The 16,636-nt window shown below is 54.2% G+C and overlaps 8 protein-coding genes and 1 non-coding gene across 9 annotated transcripts; 5 read left to right on the forward strand and 4 right to left on the reverse strand.

The window, feature by feature from the left end:
• Positions 1 to 456: 456 nt before the first annotated feature.
• BAUCODRAFT_32021 (uncharacterized protein) lies at positions 457 to 2,107 on the reverse strand. The gene has a single exon (XM_007676194.1). It carries the CDS (start codon positions 2,072 to 2,074, stop codon positions 578 to 580), a length of 1,497 nt encoding a protein of 498 aa, XP_007674384.1. The 5' UTR covers positions 2,075 to 2,107; the 3' UTR covers positions 457 to 577.
• Positions 2,108 to 2,548: 441 nt separating this feature from the next.
• BAUCODRAFT_67182 (uncharacterized protein) lies at positions 2,549 to 3,697 on the forward strand (the record flags this gene model as incomplete). Its single annotated transcript, XM_007676465.1, has 3 exons — positions 2,549 to 2,714; positions 2,769 to 2,854; positions 2,906 to 3,697. 3 exons carry the CDS (start codon positions 2,549 to 2,551, stop codon positions 3,695 to 3,697), a joined length of 1,044 nt encoding a protein of 347 aa, XP_007674655.1.
• A 133-nt stretch (positions 3,698 to 3,830) lies between these two features.
• Positions 3,831 to 4,864, reverse strand: BAUCODRAFT_129795 (uncharacterized protein; the record flags this gene model as incomplete). The annotated part of the gene is made up of 3 exons (XM_007676664.1): positions 4,341 to 4,864; positions 3,872 to 4,286; positions 3,831 to 3,851 (listed from the first exon to the last, which is right to left on the reverse strand). Exons 1-3 carry the CDS (start codon positions 4,655 to 4,657, stop codon positions 3,831 to 3,833), a joined length of 753 nt encoding a protein of 250 aa, XP_007674854.1. The 5' UTR covers positions 4,658 to 4,864.
• A 1,356-nt stretch (positions 4,865 to 6,220) lies between these two features.
• BAUCODRAFT_410862 (uncharacterized protein) lies at positions 6,221 to 9,362 on the forward strand. Its single transcript, XM_007676665.1, has one exon. It carries the CDS (start codon positions 6,479 to 6,481, stop codon positions 9,338 to 9,340), a length of 2,862 nt encoding a protein of 953 aa, XP_007674855.1. The 5' UTR covers positions 6,221 to 6,478; the 3' UTR covers positions 9,341 to 9,362.
• Positions 9,363 to 10,026: 664 nt separating this feature from the next.
• Positions 10,027 to 10,733, forward strand: BAUCODRAFT_32024 (uncharacterized protein; the record flags this gene model as incomplete). Its single annotated transcript, XM_007676195.1, has 2 exons — positions 10,027 to 10,089; positions 10,144 to 10,733. Coding segments are annotated over 2 exons (246 nt in total), but the record flags the coding sequence as incomplete, so codon positions are not given.
• A 737-nt stretch (positions 10,734 to 11,470) lies between these two features.
• On the forward strand, positions 11,471 to 12,499 carry BAUCODRAFT_67490 (uncharacterized protein; the record flags this gene model as incomplete). Its single annotated transcript, XM_007676488.1, has 2 exons — positions 11,471 to 11,901; positions 11,956 to 12,499. 2 exons carry the CDS (start codon positions 11,471 to 11,473, stop codon positions 12,497 to 12,499), a joined length of 975 nt encoding a protein of 324 aa, XP_007674678.1.
• A 286-nt stretch (positions 12,500 to 12,785) lies between these two features.
• BAUCODRAFT_22873 (uncharacterized protein) lies at positions 12,786 to 13,605 on the forward strand (the record flags this gene model as incomplete). Its single annotated transcript, XM_007676104.1, has 2 exons — positions 12,786 to 13,082; positions 13,135 to 13,605. The coding sequence occupies 2 exons, from the start codon at positions 12,786 to 12,788 to the stop codon at positions 13,603 to 13,605; spliced, it is 768 nt and encodes a 255-aa protein (XP_007674294.1).
• Positions 13,606 to 13,741: 136 nt separating this feature from the next.
• On the reverse strand, positions 13,742 to 13,841 carry BAUCODRAFT_t16. The gene has a single exon. It is a non-coding gene; the product is annotated as a tRNA-Glu (tRNA).
• Positions 13,842 to 14,262: 421 nt separating this feature from the next.
• BAUCODRAFT_410942 (uncharacterized protein) lies at positions 14,263 to 16,594 on the reverse strand. Its single transcript, XM_007676666.1, has 6 exons — positions 16,121 to 16,594; positions 15,967 to 16,053; positions 15,845 to 15,908; positions 15,529 to 15,791; positions 14,673 to 15,475; positions 14,263 to 14,619 (listed from the first exon to the last, which is right to left on the reverse strand). Exons 1-6 carry the CDS (start codon positions 16,475 to 16,477, stop codon positions 14,505 to 14,507), a joined length of 1,689 nt encoding a protein of 562 aa, XP_007674856.1. The 5' UTR covers positions 16,478 to 16,594; the 3' UTR covers positions 14,263 to 14,504.
• Positions 16,595 to 16,636: the final 42 nt, after the last annotated feature.

A 16,636-nucleotide genomic window follows, 5' to 3' on the forward strand; every position in this document is an offset into this window, starting at 1 on the left:
ATGGTGTGGAAGCACAACGGCATGTGTAGAATAGTATAGCGAGTAAATCAAAACTGATCCTCGCATAAATATTACATATTATCAAGACCAATAGTTTGCGCCATCCGCCCTTCATACGTGCACACAACGTTCAGTCATCCGTTACATCTCGTCGCGTTGAGCTCGTGCCCAGTAGAGCGTTGTTGTGATATGTAGTACTGCGATCATGTTTAACACCATTCCGTTTGTGCAAAGATGTTCGCCAGGTTAGGTAGATGCAATTTCATCGACGCAACGGTTCACAATGTCACAATGTCTGCAGATCTCGTTCAGGCTAGGACGCTAAGCGTGGGTCGGTCTTGTAGCTAGGGCAACCTGAAGTGTCGAAGGGATGCAGCAGGAGCACGGTCATACGGAAGACTAAGGCCACATACGGCGGCTCTGATGTATCAAAGAAAGCCCCCCGTGAAAATGTTTCCACAGCCTAGTCATTTCATAATCCAATGGTATACGGTCTGAGTACACGACAGGTTTAGTATGGCTTATTAATGAGCTATAGGTTCGATCTTCACAGCTCAAATGAAGATCATCACGTACATTAGTCCCACCCACGCCTGATCACTGGCCGTGCAGGATCCCAAGGTCCACGTATTTCGTTCTTGTACCGCTGAAGCCCGATCAGCCACCAGCTCGTCATCCCCATACTAAGGCACGTAGCAAGACCGCCAAGCACCATGCCAAGTATGCCGAAGCCCCAACCTCCTCTACTGATGATCATTGATAGTCCGGCACCCGCCACGGCGACCAGGAAGAAGGTCAGACCGAGGTGCCCATTCCAGCTATGATGCCGCAGATGCCTCCGGAAAACCGGAAAGAGCCCAAATACTTCGATGGAGAAGAGCGTGAGGCTGAATACGTGAGTCGTAGATGGTAGACGAGAAGCGAGCACTGTACTCGCCATGAGCGCGGCATTAGTGGAGAGCGACGCAGGAAATGTGGCTTCCGGACCGGCACTGTAATCAAAGGTAAAGACGTTGAGGATCATCAGCCAGCTGCTCAATGCCCATATACTGTCACTAGACGTGGACTTGGTAAGCGACTTTAAGATGGGTGACAGTCCGAGAAGGCTGCAATAGATTAGTACAGCGGACTTCGCTGTAAGCAACCGCTCTTGCACTCGCAGAGAGAATACCGAAGGCTTGCCTTGGTACGGCGGAACGTAAGCCGGTGGTGGTGATGCAACAGTTGGTGGAAGGACGCTTTGGTCGACGCCCGGAATGGCAGACACTGGCGGTAGGCTAGTCTTCGACGCAGAGGCAGTCAGCCCCGACTTCTGCGATTGGAATGTATCTTGACCCTGGTCCGCTCGCAGTGATATCGAAGATTCTGTTAATTGCATTCCAAATTCCGCGGCAACTGAGGAGGCTCTAGGTGCGGAGTCTGAAGCGCTGGAGGAAGACCGTTGTGCAGCATCCTCTCCTCCCGTGCCATCTTCCTGCACCAGCTTGGCAAGGGTAGCTCGCTCCTTTTGCTCCTGGCTCTGCCAAAAGTCCCACATGACCCACCCAGCGACAGTGCCAATGGTCGCCCAGCTAACAATTGTCTGCGGGCTAATACGTTCCTGAAAGATGCCGGTAAAGCAACACACAAAGATGATCACAGAGCAGACATGTTGTACAATGATCGTGCTGTCCGCGACTAACGGCCAGAACTCATAGGGTCTCAACCTTGGATTCCGCTGTAAGTGGTCGAGGAAAGTCTCCTCGTCGGTGTAATTGTCAGGGTAGCTCTGCTTCACCCAAAGCAGCTTCTTCCATACTGCTTTCGGTCTTCGGCTTCCACTGCGGCCTCTACGCTTCTCGTGACGCTTGCGAGAGTAGGCGGGTGCTGGGTGAGATGCATTTCCTAATGTCACGGTATCACTTCTGCCTAAGGGACTGCTTTCGCGGTGGTGCGGCCGGCGCGGTAACGAGCCGTAGACTGCATCTTCTGGACTTAACCGTGTATGATCCTGACCACGGACATGTCGCTCGTCAAGCTGAATGGAGCTCGCGCGAGAGGTACGCAAGATTGAGTTGGCCTCATAGCTTGACATTGCTTGGTGGCGCTGGCGGAAAGAGCATCCGTGCTTGACAATCATTTGCGAGGATCAATGTCAATAGTCGTTGCCGCCTGACTTCCGATTCCGAACTACATGTATACAATCCAGATGTACGTGGACAATTGTCGAAGGTACCGCCGAACTCCACCATACGTATTGTCCCGCGCCGATGCTGGGTGAGCAACTGTTTGGTCTTTAACGTGTTACGAATAATGTACGTTCTGTGGATGTGCAATGGCCGCAATACTCAACGTCAATGACCCTCGCTGTCTACCACCATAAACAACGATCGCTGGCGACAGGGTTGACTTTGTTGTTACCTTCACACTATATGTCGGTTGTTTGATCCCGGCGGGGCGACGCTGTCATGATCGTCAAAATTGACCATACTGCGGTGTAGCAAAAGTCATAAGTGCTCATACTGAGCTGGGCAATAAATTCATCCCAACGATGGCGGCACAAGATGTGATGCATGCGTTGACAACGTATTATTTCGACACAAAGAGCAGCACCTTCAGGACGAAGACGATACAGAAATCGTTAGGGCCGAATGATTTGCTGATCATGACCACCCATTCTGGCCTCTGTGCTACCGATGTTCACGCCAAAGCCAAAGAGTGCGGACTTGGACATGGTATGGCGGACATAGTAGTGAAGCCTCAGTGACCGTTTGCTAACATTACGCCAGAAGGTGTAGGCTTTGTGAGGGCGGTCGGCCAATCAGTGACCCAGTTCACAGTCAACCAGAGGGTCGGTTGGGGTTGGCTGCACTCGGTGAGTCCCTCTGTCCAACTTCATCAATGTACATGCTGACAGAACCTCCAGTCGTGCGGCTATTGCTCAACTTGCGTGACCGGCTACCGTCAGTACTGCGGCGAAGCACGCGGTTTCGCCTTCTCCGACCTCGACCAAGGCGCATTTAGCGACAACAGGATAATTGACGCAGCATTCGCTTACCCCATACCAGCTGGTATTGACCCCACAGACGCAGCCCCGCTAATGTGCGCCGGCGCCAGTACATTTGAAGCACTGGACGTAGCTGGCACGAAACCAGACGATCGCGTCGGTGTTTTCGGCGTCGGCGGGCTCGGACACATGGCTATCCTGTTTGCCAAGTCTATGGGCTGCGCCGTCACGGCAATTACTTCAAAGAAGGACAAGATTGCTGATGCCTTCCGGCTAGGCGCTGATGAGGTCAGACTCCACGACGCGCTTGATACCGCATACCTCAACGGCGACGACGGGACTTCGCAACACACAATGGCTGTAACCCAGAATATCAACGTACTGCTAATAACATCCAACGGAGTACAAAATCTTGAACCATTCATGCCGCTTCTGGCTCGAAGAGCGACGATAGTTCTCATGACTATCCAGCAAGAGGCGCTTCAGGTACCATATATGCCGTTTGTACTTCCCGGACATCGGCTCATCGCCTCCACGGAAGCGTCTCGTGAGAACCATATCAAAATGCTTGAGTTTGCGGCGCGGCACAAGATCAAACCATGGATCGAGCAATTTGATATGACAGCTGAGGGCCTGTCTCATGCCTTTAACCATTTAGAGAGCGGCAACATGCGGTATCGGGGTGTTCTAGTCCGTCGTAACTTGCAGTGATCTTGTGAGATTTGCGAGTGTACAGCCCACCCCTTGTAGGCCGCCGACACGGGTTACAGGCTGCCGCAACGAACACACCAAGCGCGACGAAGCCGCTCAGCCGCTTGTTGAGCTCTCCTCATCATCCGCATCGCTAGATGACCTTGAGGTGTTCCTAGAGGCGTTTCGCGACACCTGAGTGATACCTAAGCATCTCCGCTTTGGCGGCGCAGACCAAGGCCCTCCCAGGCGCTGGAATCGGGAAGAGCGTGACGATGGAGGCGTTGTAGGACAGGCAGGTATGACCGGCTTGGCGTCGCCGTGAGATTTGGCAATGTGCTGGTCGCTCATAGCGTCGCTGATTCGCTCTCGTCGCTGCTCCTGCTGCGTCTGATGCTGCTTGATCGCAAGCCTTCGCTCTCGATCGCGGCGTCGTGCGGACCTTGGCAGGTATATGTCATCGCCTGTCCATTCGTCTGAAGATGAAGTCTGAGCAGAGGCATTGGCATTGTCATGCTGAGCAATGAACGGTTCCTGGGTCAGTATGACTGGAGTTGGTTGGTATGCGACCGAAACGGCGGAGTCAGCGCGCAAGCGCTGAGCAGACTCACTGCATGTAGTGTCAGCCTTTGCAATCCTCCGTGAACTGAACAGCTCGGCTCACCTTGTCGTTGAGTCCGGATGGCTCTCACTGCGAGACTGACATGGTGCTGTCCCCTTGAAGATGTTGCTCATGCGCTGCATATGCGAAGCTCGCGGTGGCGACTGAGTCAGTGCAGCGAGGCGGCCGTGGCTCTGCAGACGCCGGCCACTGTTGGCTTGCTGAGGGTGTGTTTGCGCATTGGTTGCATCAGACACAGGTGATCTGATCGGCAACTTCGAAGTAGGGCGCGGCGTACTGACCGGCGGCGGGTCTGTACAGTGGACCGCAGCATTTTCCTTCGCGATGTTACGGATGTTCTGTAACATGCTTCCTGTCATGTAGGGCGATAGGACGCTTGTTGTTAGAGTACGACAGTTGAAACAGAAGGAAGCGAAGCATGTTGTATAGAATGATCACGCAATGCAGTTGTTGGGTTGACAGGCACTGGTTCCAGTCACGATAAGAGCGTTCGCAGGGAATACGGTTTACACCTGTACCTACCTCACCTTGCCAGTAAGCACGTATATATTGAACGCAAGAACGAGGGGCACGAAGCCTTGACCGTAAAGGTCGAGCTTTCGCGTAGTTGCGAACTTGCACTCAGGAATGCACGTTGACACGCAACCCCAACGTCACCTTGCAAGTGATTGATCTTCCTGAATTGTTCGGCACGTAGACACGACATTGTCTAAATGGAAAGGAGACCAGCTTGTCATAGGGTAAGTCTTGCTCGGTCTGCCGTTGTTCCGGCGGGTGTGCATGATATAATGGGATGATGCCAATGTGGCACAGGGCGATGACCTGCGTCCGGGGGGTGTTTGAATCTGAACATTGACGACTACCAACAATGCGAGATTGAGAGGCACAAGAGAGGCCGGCGGCAGTCGGTGGGGCACGAGTATATGCTGGAATCATCAGTACCAGATCAGCCTCCAATCACCGCTCATAAGTTGCTTGGCAACCTCCTGTGGATTCTTCCGGAAGCTTTATGTGAGACGGTGCCTTTCGGCAGACACAACTATTGAAGTGACCGAAGGCGGGTTGCGGAAAGCAGCAGGAGAGCCGCTAGCTGTTTTTGTCGCACCATGCGGGAGACGTGAGAGGAAGTGGATACCGAATCACCCTGAATCTTGATGGGAGTGTCATGGGTGCTCATTCTATGATCGCTCGTGCTCTGAAAGTGTGGCGAGGACGACGACGACGTTGCTCCATGGATGAGATCATGGGCGTTGATGTACAACTGCTGTTAGTTCAAGACACACCGCCGTTGCGAAAACGTTGGAGTGACGATCGCTCGTTCGCTAGCATCTGCATCTATTTCAAGTAAGCGAGCGGGCCGTTCGACTTCGACAGGGTTGGCGCTGGGGCAACTGAGACTAATACCCTCACGCGATTGTGAAGCATGGCATGGCATGGAGGTCGGAAACGCTTCATTTCGATAGTTTTGCGACGAAATTGTGTTCGATTCGCACGGGCAGCGACGTTACAAGACGATGAATCATCCTGCCTTCTTTATACTCCAAGCGGGACTGTCGACAGCGATCCGTTGGACCTAGTTTCGCCTCCCAGCCAGACTGATATAGGGAGCCAATATTAAAGAGCTGGGAGTAGGGGAATGGTAGCCATTCATTGCCACTTATAGGCTTACCCTCTCAACAATTACACCGCTCACCACAAGCCACGTTACGCATCGTTGTTCAGACCACCGACTCCACGCTTGTTTCGCAAACAACCGCCATAAACAGGCCGAAGGGCAGCATTCCTCGCGCATGGTCGAAGGAAGGACAGAGGCTACGAAATTGCACATATATACTTTCCCGTTCCGTCCGTCGGCAGAGCAAACGTCGGACGAACTACACCCCGGCACGCACGGCAAAACAGTAGCGCTGCGCACATTGCGTGAAGCATTGCAGCACTCGGTTGGATCTTGGCTCGGGACTTCGAACGGGTAGCTGCAGCGTGGTACCTAGACAATCCCCTGGAAACGGCGCCCCGGCTGGCACGACTGAGTAACAGCCCGACATGCGCGTAATCTAGGCACGCACAACGCTGTTCCGGTTTGGCAAACCGCAAGTCGCACATTGCGACAGCCCTCGGCGTCGCGTATCAGGGAGAAAGTCGGTAGTGCAAGCGTCGGAAATCTCGGCCTCGAATAACCGATGAACTACCAGCATTATGACCAAGGTGGCCATTATGGCATACCAAGCTACCCTTCTCAGCCAGCTCGCAACCAGCGAGACTCACTGCCTTCGCAAGGTCGGCGCACTCCTCTGGCTCACTACGCCGATGCACCGTCACAGCGAGGACCTCGAGGGATGATGCCGGTACAACCTGCGCAACGACAGAGTGCGCCTTATCGACCCACGGAGAACCTGTACGATGGCAGTGCGTATGGCGGGCCAGAGTATGTCGACCAGGTAGATTGGCCCTTACCAGCAGCACCAAGACCGTATGCGCAGTCACCGCGGAGCGGCAGCCCGACCGGGAGTGCAGGCGGTCGACGTCCACCACCACGTCCTCAAAGACCAGACTACCAGCCGCCGCCGCCCAATCCACCAAGACAGTCACGAGTGTCTCCTAGCAATCAGCAATACCGACCAGGTCCTGCTCTTCCTTCACAGCAAGTGTATCACGAACCGCCCCAGTGGACCGGAGACGGTTACACTTCACCGTCAGCTGGCTATCCTCCGCCACAACCGCAGCACATCTATCAGCAGGGTGCATACATTCAAGCGAACAAGCGCCCACCGCTCGGTCCGCCCCCAACTTCGCGTAGAGGACATCCATCCTATTACCCGCATGTAGGCCCGGTTCACCCAATCGCCGAAGAGACCGATAGCATGTACGGCAGTACTCGCGGCCACAGCATGGTCGGCAATCACGACAGCATGAAGTCGAATGCTAGCAGCAACGCTATCCCGATCGGCATCCCAGATTACTATTTGCAGGAAACGGAGAGCGTAACGAGCCAGCCTGGAGCCGAGCGGCCCTTTTCTTCAGAACATGAGTATGAGGACGAGTCGCCAATTGACCCTTCACCAACTAGCGGGAAGGACAGCAGAATTAGTCAGGGGACGGAAAGTTCGGGTATTAGTAGCACCCCACCGAGTCCAGAGCCAGCCCCGTTGGTAAGGCAGGCCAGTCTTGGAAGAAAAAGCAAACCCACCTTGACAACTGTAAGAAGTGCTGAGCGGATGCGGAAGGGAAGCTTGGGCGACGGTGGACTTGCTTCGCTACCCAGTCAGCAGAAGGGTGCCACGTCCGTCACGGCTCCAACAATGCCGTTTGCGGCTTCCAACGCTGGGCCCGCTCCTGAACCAGCTGTCCCATATTTGAAAGCCAGGGAGCGTGATGTTTCCGGCTCTGTTATGTCGAATGCACCTCCGAACGTGCCTGCAGCAGGCGATGTTGCGGCATTGGCTGCGCCCCGCTTCTTCTCTGCTAATAGGTCCGGCGATAACCTATCGCATCGAACAACCAGTAGCGAGGCGCTTGGCTCGGGCGCCGGCCTTCTCTATCCCAGCTCATCGGAGTCCGAGAGGGAGGTCAAGAAGAACCCGCCCAAAGAGCGCGTGGGCGAAAGCGGGAATGTGCAACAGGCTTTCCGTGAGCGCTCGCCTCTCGCGAATGAGGTCGACCCACGTGAAACGATCTTGGCAGGGCTTGAGGGGGGCGGCGCACTGCCTTCCTCAGCAGCCGCTGCGGTACGAGAATCCGACCAACTTCCCAAACCTTCTGCTGGCTTCTCCGAGCGTGCAGGTAAACGTCGCCCACCACGGCTCAACGTTGATGTAGTACGTGAGGCTGAGGCTCGTGGCAGCTTGACAAGTCTTTCTGATTTGATCAAGCGCGCAACCCGTCTTGCATCGAACCTTGACCGTGGCAAGACTGCCAGTCGACTTGGGGCAGGCTGGATCAGCGATGAAGCGGACGCCAGCGACAATGAGAAGTTTGGCGCAAAGTTGAATAACCGCGGATCGGGCAGTATCTCTGACATACTTGCCAACTTCCCTCCGCCAGGACTCAGCACGCCGCCTCGCAGCCGAGGCAACGATGGTGATGATGCTAGGAGTGGAAGCATAACTAACTGGAGTAGCAAGTTGAAGCGAAGCCACCTGCCGAGCGACAGCGATCCGGGTGCGGACAGCCGTGAGCGGAGAAGGCGGTGTTGCGGCATGCCATTGTGGCTCTTTTTGCTACTTCTCATTGCGCTCATCCTACTGATAGCGGCGGCCATCATCGTACCAGTTGTGCTCATAGTGATTCCGAGGCAGAATCAGACTGCCAACAGCTCGACCAACACGGCCATCAAGACATGTCAGAGTCAGCTCACTTGCCAGAACGGCGGCGCGAATGTCATCACGAGCATGGGTGTCTGCCAATGCGTGTGCGTCAACGGCTACACAGGATCCACTTGCAATACGCAGTCTGGAGCCGGATGTACTTCGATGACTGTGGGTTCTATGACTGACGCTACCATTGGTAATGCGATACCCAGGCTGCTCGCTGGCGCTGAGGGCAACTTCAGCGTGCCTTTGAACGCGCAGACGCTGCTCGGGCTCTTCTCTGGCGCAGACCTGAGCTGTCAGTCGGAGAATGCGCTGGTGACGTTCGACAACTCAGCGGGTGTCAAACGAGACTCCAGTCCTACCCCGACGCTCAACAACAGGCAAGCCGCCACAAGCAACGGCATCACGTACGACACTGGAGCTCCTCCTTCGCCTACCAACAGCAGCTCCTCGGCGTTGACACCTTCGGCGACCGCCAGCGCAAATAGCACCAGTACGTTGACGCAGGAGGACTTCGCTCGTGTTGCCGTACTGTACGTCTTCCAGGCCTCTGGGCAGCTCAACGATGCTGTTGTTGCGCAAGAAAACCTGCAGACGTACTTTAAGAATGCTGAAAGTGGTTCCGGACAGACTGCTGCAGCGAACAACATTACGCTTGGTAACGGCTTTCTCTGCAGCTTAAGCGGATTCAATATCAAGCTGAGTAATGGCACCACTGTGGGCAGGAGCTGAAGTACTTGTGCCATAGCTCCTGGGCAAATCACCCAATCGCTCGGCTACCGGGGCGAGGACAGTATACTTATGTGCCTTCTTTTGTCGTGGCGTTCGAGCGTGCAGAGCATGTCATAACTGGAGCGTGACGCAAAACGTACGGCGTATGTTGATGTTATTCTAGCTGAGTACATATATGGTGTTGAAAATGCAGATAGCGCTGTCTTTATCCTTGTTGCAACCGAGCTCATGACAACAGTACGTTTCAGTGCTGCTAGGGTACCCGTTGTGACTCACCCTAAACAGCAAGAGGTGCTAACGTGAAGTGAGCTCGTCTTAATTGCGATGGGAGTCACCGTGAAGTCGATCGAACTCTTGGCATGGCCCGTGCGCTCACGCAAACCATTTTCGAGCAAGCGACTCCGCTTTCATTCGCATCGCATCACTGCACGATTCTGCATCTACCGCATCATCACGGGCACGGCAAGGATCGAAGCGGATACAGCGAGCACCAATACAGCCATATAAAACTCTCCTTCAGCCAAAATGGTACGTCGCGGTTAGATGTAGGCACGGTGGCAAGAGGGGGACAAGGAGCGAGGCTTCTGCAATGTCACAGCATTCATCGCCTCGACGCGGATATTAGGCGGCTCAGGGAGAAGGTCAAGGTATCTATCGAGCAAATATCGCTAACAATACCATCGTAGGTTCTTGCAGTCGATCTGCTCAACCCGAGCCCCCAGGCCGAGGCCCGCAAGCACAAGCTCAAGGTATGATTCCATCACCTACGGAATGATACGAACGCAGCCTAACATGTGCATCAGACCCTCGTTCCAGGCCCGCGATCATTCTTCATGGACGTCAAGTGCCCAGGCTGCTTCACCATCACCACCGTCTTCTCGCACGCCCAAACTGTCGTCGTCTGCGCAGGCTGCTCACAAGTTTTGTGCCAACCCACTGGTGGTAAGGCAAGACTCACCGAGGGTTGCTCGTTCCGGAGGAAGTAGATGGAACCCAACGCGGATGTGGCAAGGGCGGCTATGGATATGATTACGCTTGTCAGTCTGCCACAGCGGCTGAGAGTGGCACCAGCACTGCAACATAATATGACACAGCGGGTTCATGCGACGAGTCACGGCCGGCGTTCGGAGGGATGTTGATATCGAGACGAGGTGGCATATGCCGGCGAGCTCTGCGTCATTGCATAAGAGTGAGGACTCGGACAACCAGCGAGGAGTCTCACCTATGTATGGTTTGAAGGACAGGATTGCTAAACAATTCAACCAAACTACTTGCCAGCAATTGGCCACTCATATGCTTGCCGGACGTGCTACTCTCGTCAATGTTTGACTTGTCTCGGCCAAGTCACGTGACCATCATTTGTAACTACATTCAGCAAGCTTGCCGAGTGGATATGCCACGCTTCAATTTACGTCTTCTTGCTCTACGCGCCACTCCAAACCCATACGCCGTTACATTAGGACGCTCTTCGGTACTGCATGTATTTGAGCCATGTCGCCGAATTCACTCGAAAAGCGCCGTGGCTTGATCATTTCCGCGCTTGTTCATGAAGCCACTGCCGAACAGCCGCCTCAGGGCTGGTAGATTATAGTGTTCCGCGCCGTGATCGACATACGATACACCGTTATCCGGCCAAGTATGACCCTTAGTCTACCCCTACCAAGGCCGAGGGGCCCGAACGCCGTAGGTGAGACACTCGCGGCATCAACAGCACTGAGTCGTTCGCGGCTCTAGTGTTCCTCCCGCCTGCAAGCCTTCTCACCATGGACCGTCTCACCTGTCACCGCTCTTGCGGTTGCCGCAGGGCACTTGTTACTGTGATCCGTCGCGTAGCTGGTGCAGGTGTACATGTCCAAGATGGCGATCCCCGAGCGCAAATACTGGCTGCCGGCGACTGATCGCAAGGGATCTACAGCCACGACGGCTCGTAAAGATTCAATGGCGACAACGGACCGGAAAGTGTCGGTGGCGACAGATGACCGCAAAGGTTCATTATCGACGACTGACCGCAAAGGTTCATTAGCGACAACTGACCGTAACGGATTATTGGCGACGACTAACCGTAAAGAGTCATTAGCACAAACCGCGGACTGGAAAGACTCAGTGATAACGACGGACCGTAAAGGATCAATGGCAACAGCTACAGACCGGAAAGCCTCAGTAGCAACAACTGCTCGCAAAGGATCTCTGGCCAGCAGTGCGGTTGCGCTCACCGAGTCTGGGGCCGTCCGATCGTCTACTCGATATTCCGATGAAGAATGGAGGTCCTTCATCCTACAAGTGGAAGACTCTCTTTCAATCTCCAACACATCCTATCCGTGCCCGGCCATTGGAAGCCCGGCGTTTGCGAAGACGATCGATCATACACTGCTGAAGCTGGATGCAAGAGCGGTGCAATTCGACGATCTCTGTGCTGAAGCGAGGAGGGATGGCTTTGCGACAGTCTGTGTACGGCCACAGCACGTTCACAAATGTGTCGTAGATCTCAAAGGTAGCGGCATCAAGGTTGCTAGTGTGGTAGGGTTTCACGAGGGTGCTCAAGATCTATATTATAAGATGCAGTATGTACTGCTCTCTTGCGAGATGTACCTCTCTAACCACACTCGCAATGGCAGGGAGACGAAGCAAGCACTACAAGCAGGCGCAGAGGAACTGGACATTGTGCTAAATTATGAAGAACTCAAGGCTGGTCTTTTCGCGTCAGTCTACAACGAGCTCGCAACGCTCCGTCTGCAAGCCCCTCACCCGATCCTACTGAAACTCATTATTGAAACCTCCCAACTCGAACACTCCGAAGTCATAGCCGCCTGCACCATGGCCGCAGCAGCTAAATTTGACTTCGTCAAGACGTCCACAGGCTTCAATGGCCATGGCGCGCGGGAAGAAGATGTGCGGCTCATGGTAGCATGCTGCGAGAAGCTTGCCGTGGGCAGCAAGAGCGGCAGGAAGATGCAGGTCAAGGCGTCTGGTGGCATTAAGACGATTGAGGATGCGGTCAAGATGCTGGAGGCTGGAGCGAGCAGGTTAGGGACCAGCGGAGGGGTGTGGATTGTTAAGGAAGGGAGGGAGAGTATTGAGCAGAGTCGGGGTCAGCCATCGGTGTATGAGAGGAGAGGGTCGAGGCCGGCATTGGCAACGAGGTTGTTCACTGACTACTGATGACTGTGCATGGCTTGCGATGTCTTGGACTGGAGTTGGCGCGATGCATCACAGGCGTGAAGGATATCTCTTCACGGATATAATGCCCGGAGACATAGGGTTGCGGGGTTGGAAAGCTGCAGTATGCGGAGAGCAGCTCAATGATCGACCTTCGCGACGATGCACACAACCTAGGTTACATGACGGCAAATAGTGTAAGTCCCTGCTATTTAACTCCCTCGAGACTCGAACGCTTTTCTACTACCGATCAAGAATTTCGATTTCTTTCTTGAGTGCACAGCCTACAATGTCTCATTCCGGCCGTTTGCATGGCAAAACGGCCATCGTTACCGGCGCTGGCATGGGCCTTGGTGAAGGCATTACGAAAAAGTTTGTCGACGAAGGTGCCAATGTATTGCTCTTCGAGATCTCCCAAGAACATGGCCAGAAGGTGGCCGACGGCTTGCCGAAGGACAAAGCAATGTTCTACAAGGGCGATGTTACAAACCTCGAGCACTGGGAAGCAGCATTAAAGCAATGTCAGGATAAGTGGGGTGGCCTTGATATCGTGGTGAACAATGCGGGTGTGGTGCATCGGGCTGGCGTACGTTTCTAAAGTCAACGTCGATCGCTGGAGTTACCGCTGACAAAGACAGCCTTCCAATGAAGTTCCGCGGTCAGAGTACGACCGTATCATGTCGATCAATGTCTCGCCGCTCTATCAGTCCGCGAAGGCTATCCAGCCCTACTTCGCTAAGCAAAAGCATGGCGTATACGTCAACGTCAGTTCAATCAGCGCTCCGAGACCCCGCCCTAACCTCGTCTGGTATGCAGGCTCGAAGGGCGCCGTGTCAGCAATTACGAAAGGTTTGGCAGCAGAGTTCGCCAAAGACGGAGTGCGTTGCAATGCTATTTGCCCAGTTATAGCGGATACATCCATGGTCGTCAACGTGCTGGGAGGGACTGATACGCCGGAAGGGAGGGCTGTGGTCATGAAGGGAATACCGCTGGGAAGGTATGCCACACCGAGGGACATTGGGAATGCGGCTGCTTTTCTGGCGAGCGATGAGGCAGACTTTATCACAGGTATAGAACTACCTGTGGATGGTGGGAGGGCGTTGAACTAGGCGCTAGTTTCGCCTCCCCGCATATGCAGGGCACTAAAATGCAAACGTGCAATGCTTGACACAAGCCAATATGTTCGCAAAATCAATCTTCAATTGCCATTGCTATGCTAAAACCGACTCCAAAAGAGCAATTGGCTTCCGATGCCGGGAGTCGAACCCGGCTCTACCCGGCAACCTTCAGTAGACAAGAAATACATAATGAAAGCGGGTGATGCTAGCCGATACACCACATCGGAGCATTTCTTGATGGAAGCCCCATTAATCGAGTATGTCTCAGAATTGCAATTCACCGAAGAAAGGCCGAAACTAGCGGTCTGACGTACACAATAGGGCGTCTGGTTGAATTATGCTTGCTTACAATTGTAGCTATGTAAGACTGTCTCATTGACAACCGAGAGGGGTGTGGGCATATCATCCATACGCAGCAGAAATCGAGGCTATCCCCATCGCCATTGCTAAATGCATCTACCGCGCCACCAACGATTTGGCGGCTTCCCACATACCAATCCCCTGTTTCGCCTGTGATGCACGCTTTCCAGGTGCTAACACGTCGCTATTGATGGGTGTTATCATAGTCGCTGATGATTGAAATATGCTATGCTCGAGAATTAGGTGATACTGATTGCGGTCTCTGCCGCTCTAAGTACCCTGAGGTTGATAAGTCTATGGTCGTCAAGGCGTCGTTAACCATCTGCTTCGCTCATTGAGCGAAAAGACCAAGGAGCGTATGCAGGTGTCGCTTGGTTATGATAGGAGTGTTGGCGGTATGATAATGCATGCAAGCTGCAACTTGGTGTTCCGCCTTGATTGGCCGCTAATGCTCGAATCGTCGGTGTCAACGGTAGGCAGACCGCGCAGGGAACGATCGTGCGACTTCGCAAAGAGCAGTACAAGCCTCATCAGCCGTTTCTATGTCGGAAGCCTTTCGAAGTTGTTGTCACGTAGTCGTCATCCGGCTTCCACTCCTCAGGCTGGAAGTCCGGGTTATTGAAATGCGCTGTATTGAAGTGGGAACTACTAATGATTAGCGACCACACACGTAGAGGCTCGGTTCAAAATATCCTTACTTGCGGAAGATGGTAGTCTGCAATGGCATACGTGAAGTGGCTTGCATGAGGCCATCCTCATACTGCCAGGGCGAAGCTCTGAACGGTCCGGCTCCCTGCCCGTGAAGGCCGGCTTGCGCGAGACTGACCTGCGGTAAAGTACGTATGACCAGCTCCTGAGGTAGCTCAGTGGGCGGCGTTATTAGCTGCTGTGGAGGAGCCGGAATGTACAACGTTTGCGGCTGCAACTGTTGGTGCACGATGACGGAGGGCGCGTGGACAGCCGCTGGAGTCCGCTGGACGCACTGCTGAATGGGTGCCGGAGTCGCGGAGATGTCGGACACGCTGTTGCCGTAGCATGAACCAGATAGCCAGGCTTGATGGGGGTTAATGATTGAACCTCCAGGTATGGCCGTCATGAAGTCGCAGCCAGCGATGTTCTGCACGTAGTCTTGGTGGTCTGGGTTGGCGAACTGTAGGTAGGTTGTCACTTGCTGTGGGAAGTCCTCGTTCTTGTAGAGTATATCGTAGTGGCCAGGTCGGTAGAGGAGTCTCACAGTGCCAACGGTGGGCTGGCTGGCTGGGCCGAAATAGTAGTTTTGGATATCACCAGCGTCGGTGGGAGATCGGTCAAGATAATGCACCTCTAGCGCGATGCCTGCGGGAGACAGTAGAACATCCTTGAGTGGCGCGAGACCAGCGGATTCAATCTCCGCGCCGATCGGCATGATGGAGTGATCGCAGTACTCATCCACAGTCTGGCCGTTCTCGATCCAAGGCGCATAGTCCCCGGCATTCGTCTTCATCCAGGCCGTGGTTATAAGCTAGTCTCGCTGTTAGCGGCTACCAGGCGCAAGAGCCGGAACAAATGACATGCCTTGAGGTAGGTGATGATGTAGTTCTGGACCGTCTCGTCATTGAACGCTTCGAACAGGATCTCAGTAGCATCACCGGTATGCGCGGCGTCGTAGATGCGCCTCAGCAATCCAAGAGCCTCATCCGCAAAGTCCTCGTACACCATGGAGTCGATACCAGCAGCAGTGAATACGTTGGACATCGACCTGAGACGAGCCTCTTCGAAGAGAAACTTGGTGCTGTCATCCGAGCGGATGAGGGCTTCGAAGTAGCCAAAGCCGACCGCTGCAACTTGTTAGCATTTGACTCTGCATGCGACCGGCATGGTGGGTAGTAACCTCGCCAACCGCATTTGCCATCGCCCCTGACTGTACGGTAATGAGAGTACTTCTGCGGTAGTGCCTGCGTTAACGTATTAGCAGTGCTGGCTGGCTCAAGTTATGATGCAGAAAGAGCTTACCGCAGTCTTGACTTGATATACCGGGTCAGCAGACGCATACTCAGTTGTGATCTTGGTGCTCGGCTCGCGTGGACCAACAAGCGGCCCCTGTGTGGTGATTATATCGTTAGCTTCCCGCGATCTAAAAGCCACATCAACCCGCCGCATCACTTACAATCACTTCCGGCTCCCACGCGTTGCTCAACTTCTGAAGCTCTGCCAACTGCTCCTCTGACTGCTGTGGGTGTGCCATCGCCTCCTGGGCGGCTCGACGATGCTGCAGTCGCGTGCGTACGGGCAGTGAGTGTTGATGTACTGACGGCTGTTGCAGGAGTTGGAAGCCAGGGTCCTGAAAGCCGGCTAAGGACAAATGCTCTGCGGAATGTTGCTGTTGCTGCAACGGCAAATGCAGCGGTCGGTAGCCCACGGACAGGAAGGCCGGATCATGATATTGTCCGTGGGCAAAGCTGTTCGTAGCGTAGGGGAGGTGGTAGTAAGATGCAGCAGTAGCGACAGGTCGGCGGTTCATCATGATTGCCGTGCTAGCGACCCAAGCTACTGCGACTAAGCGGGGCGACGTGGTTTGTTTGCTTCGCTCTGCTGGCTTCGTTCCAGCATGCAAGAAATGCCGCCGAGGTAAAGCTGGACGGTCGTGTTGCCTGCAGTCGAGCTGTTTCGATATAGCAGCTGA

The sequence above is a fragment of the Baudoinia panamericana genome (genome assembly GCF_000338955.1).
Source record: "Baudoinia panamericana UAMH 10762 unplaced genomic scaffold BAUCOscaffold_4, whole genome shotgun sequence".
In the NCBI taxonomy this organism is placed as follows: Eukaryota; Fungi; Ascomycota; class Dothideomycetes; order Mycosphaerellales; family Teratosphaeriaceae; genus Baudoinia; species Baudoinia panamericana.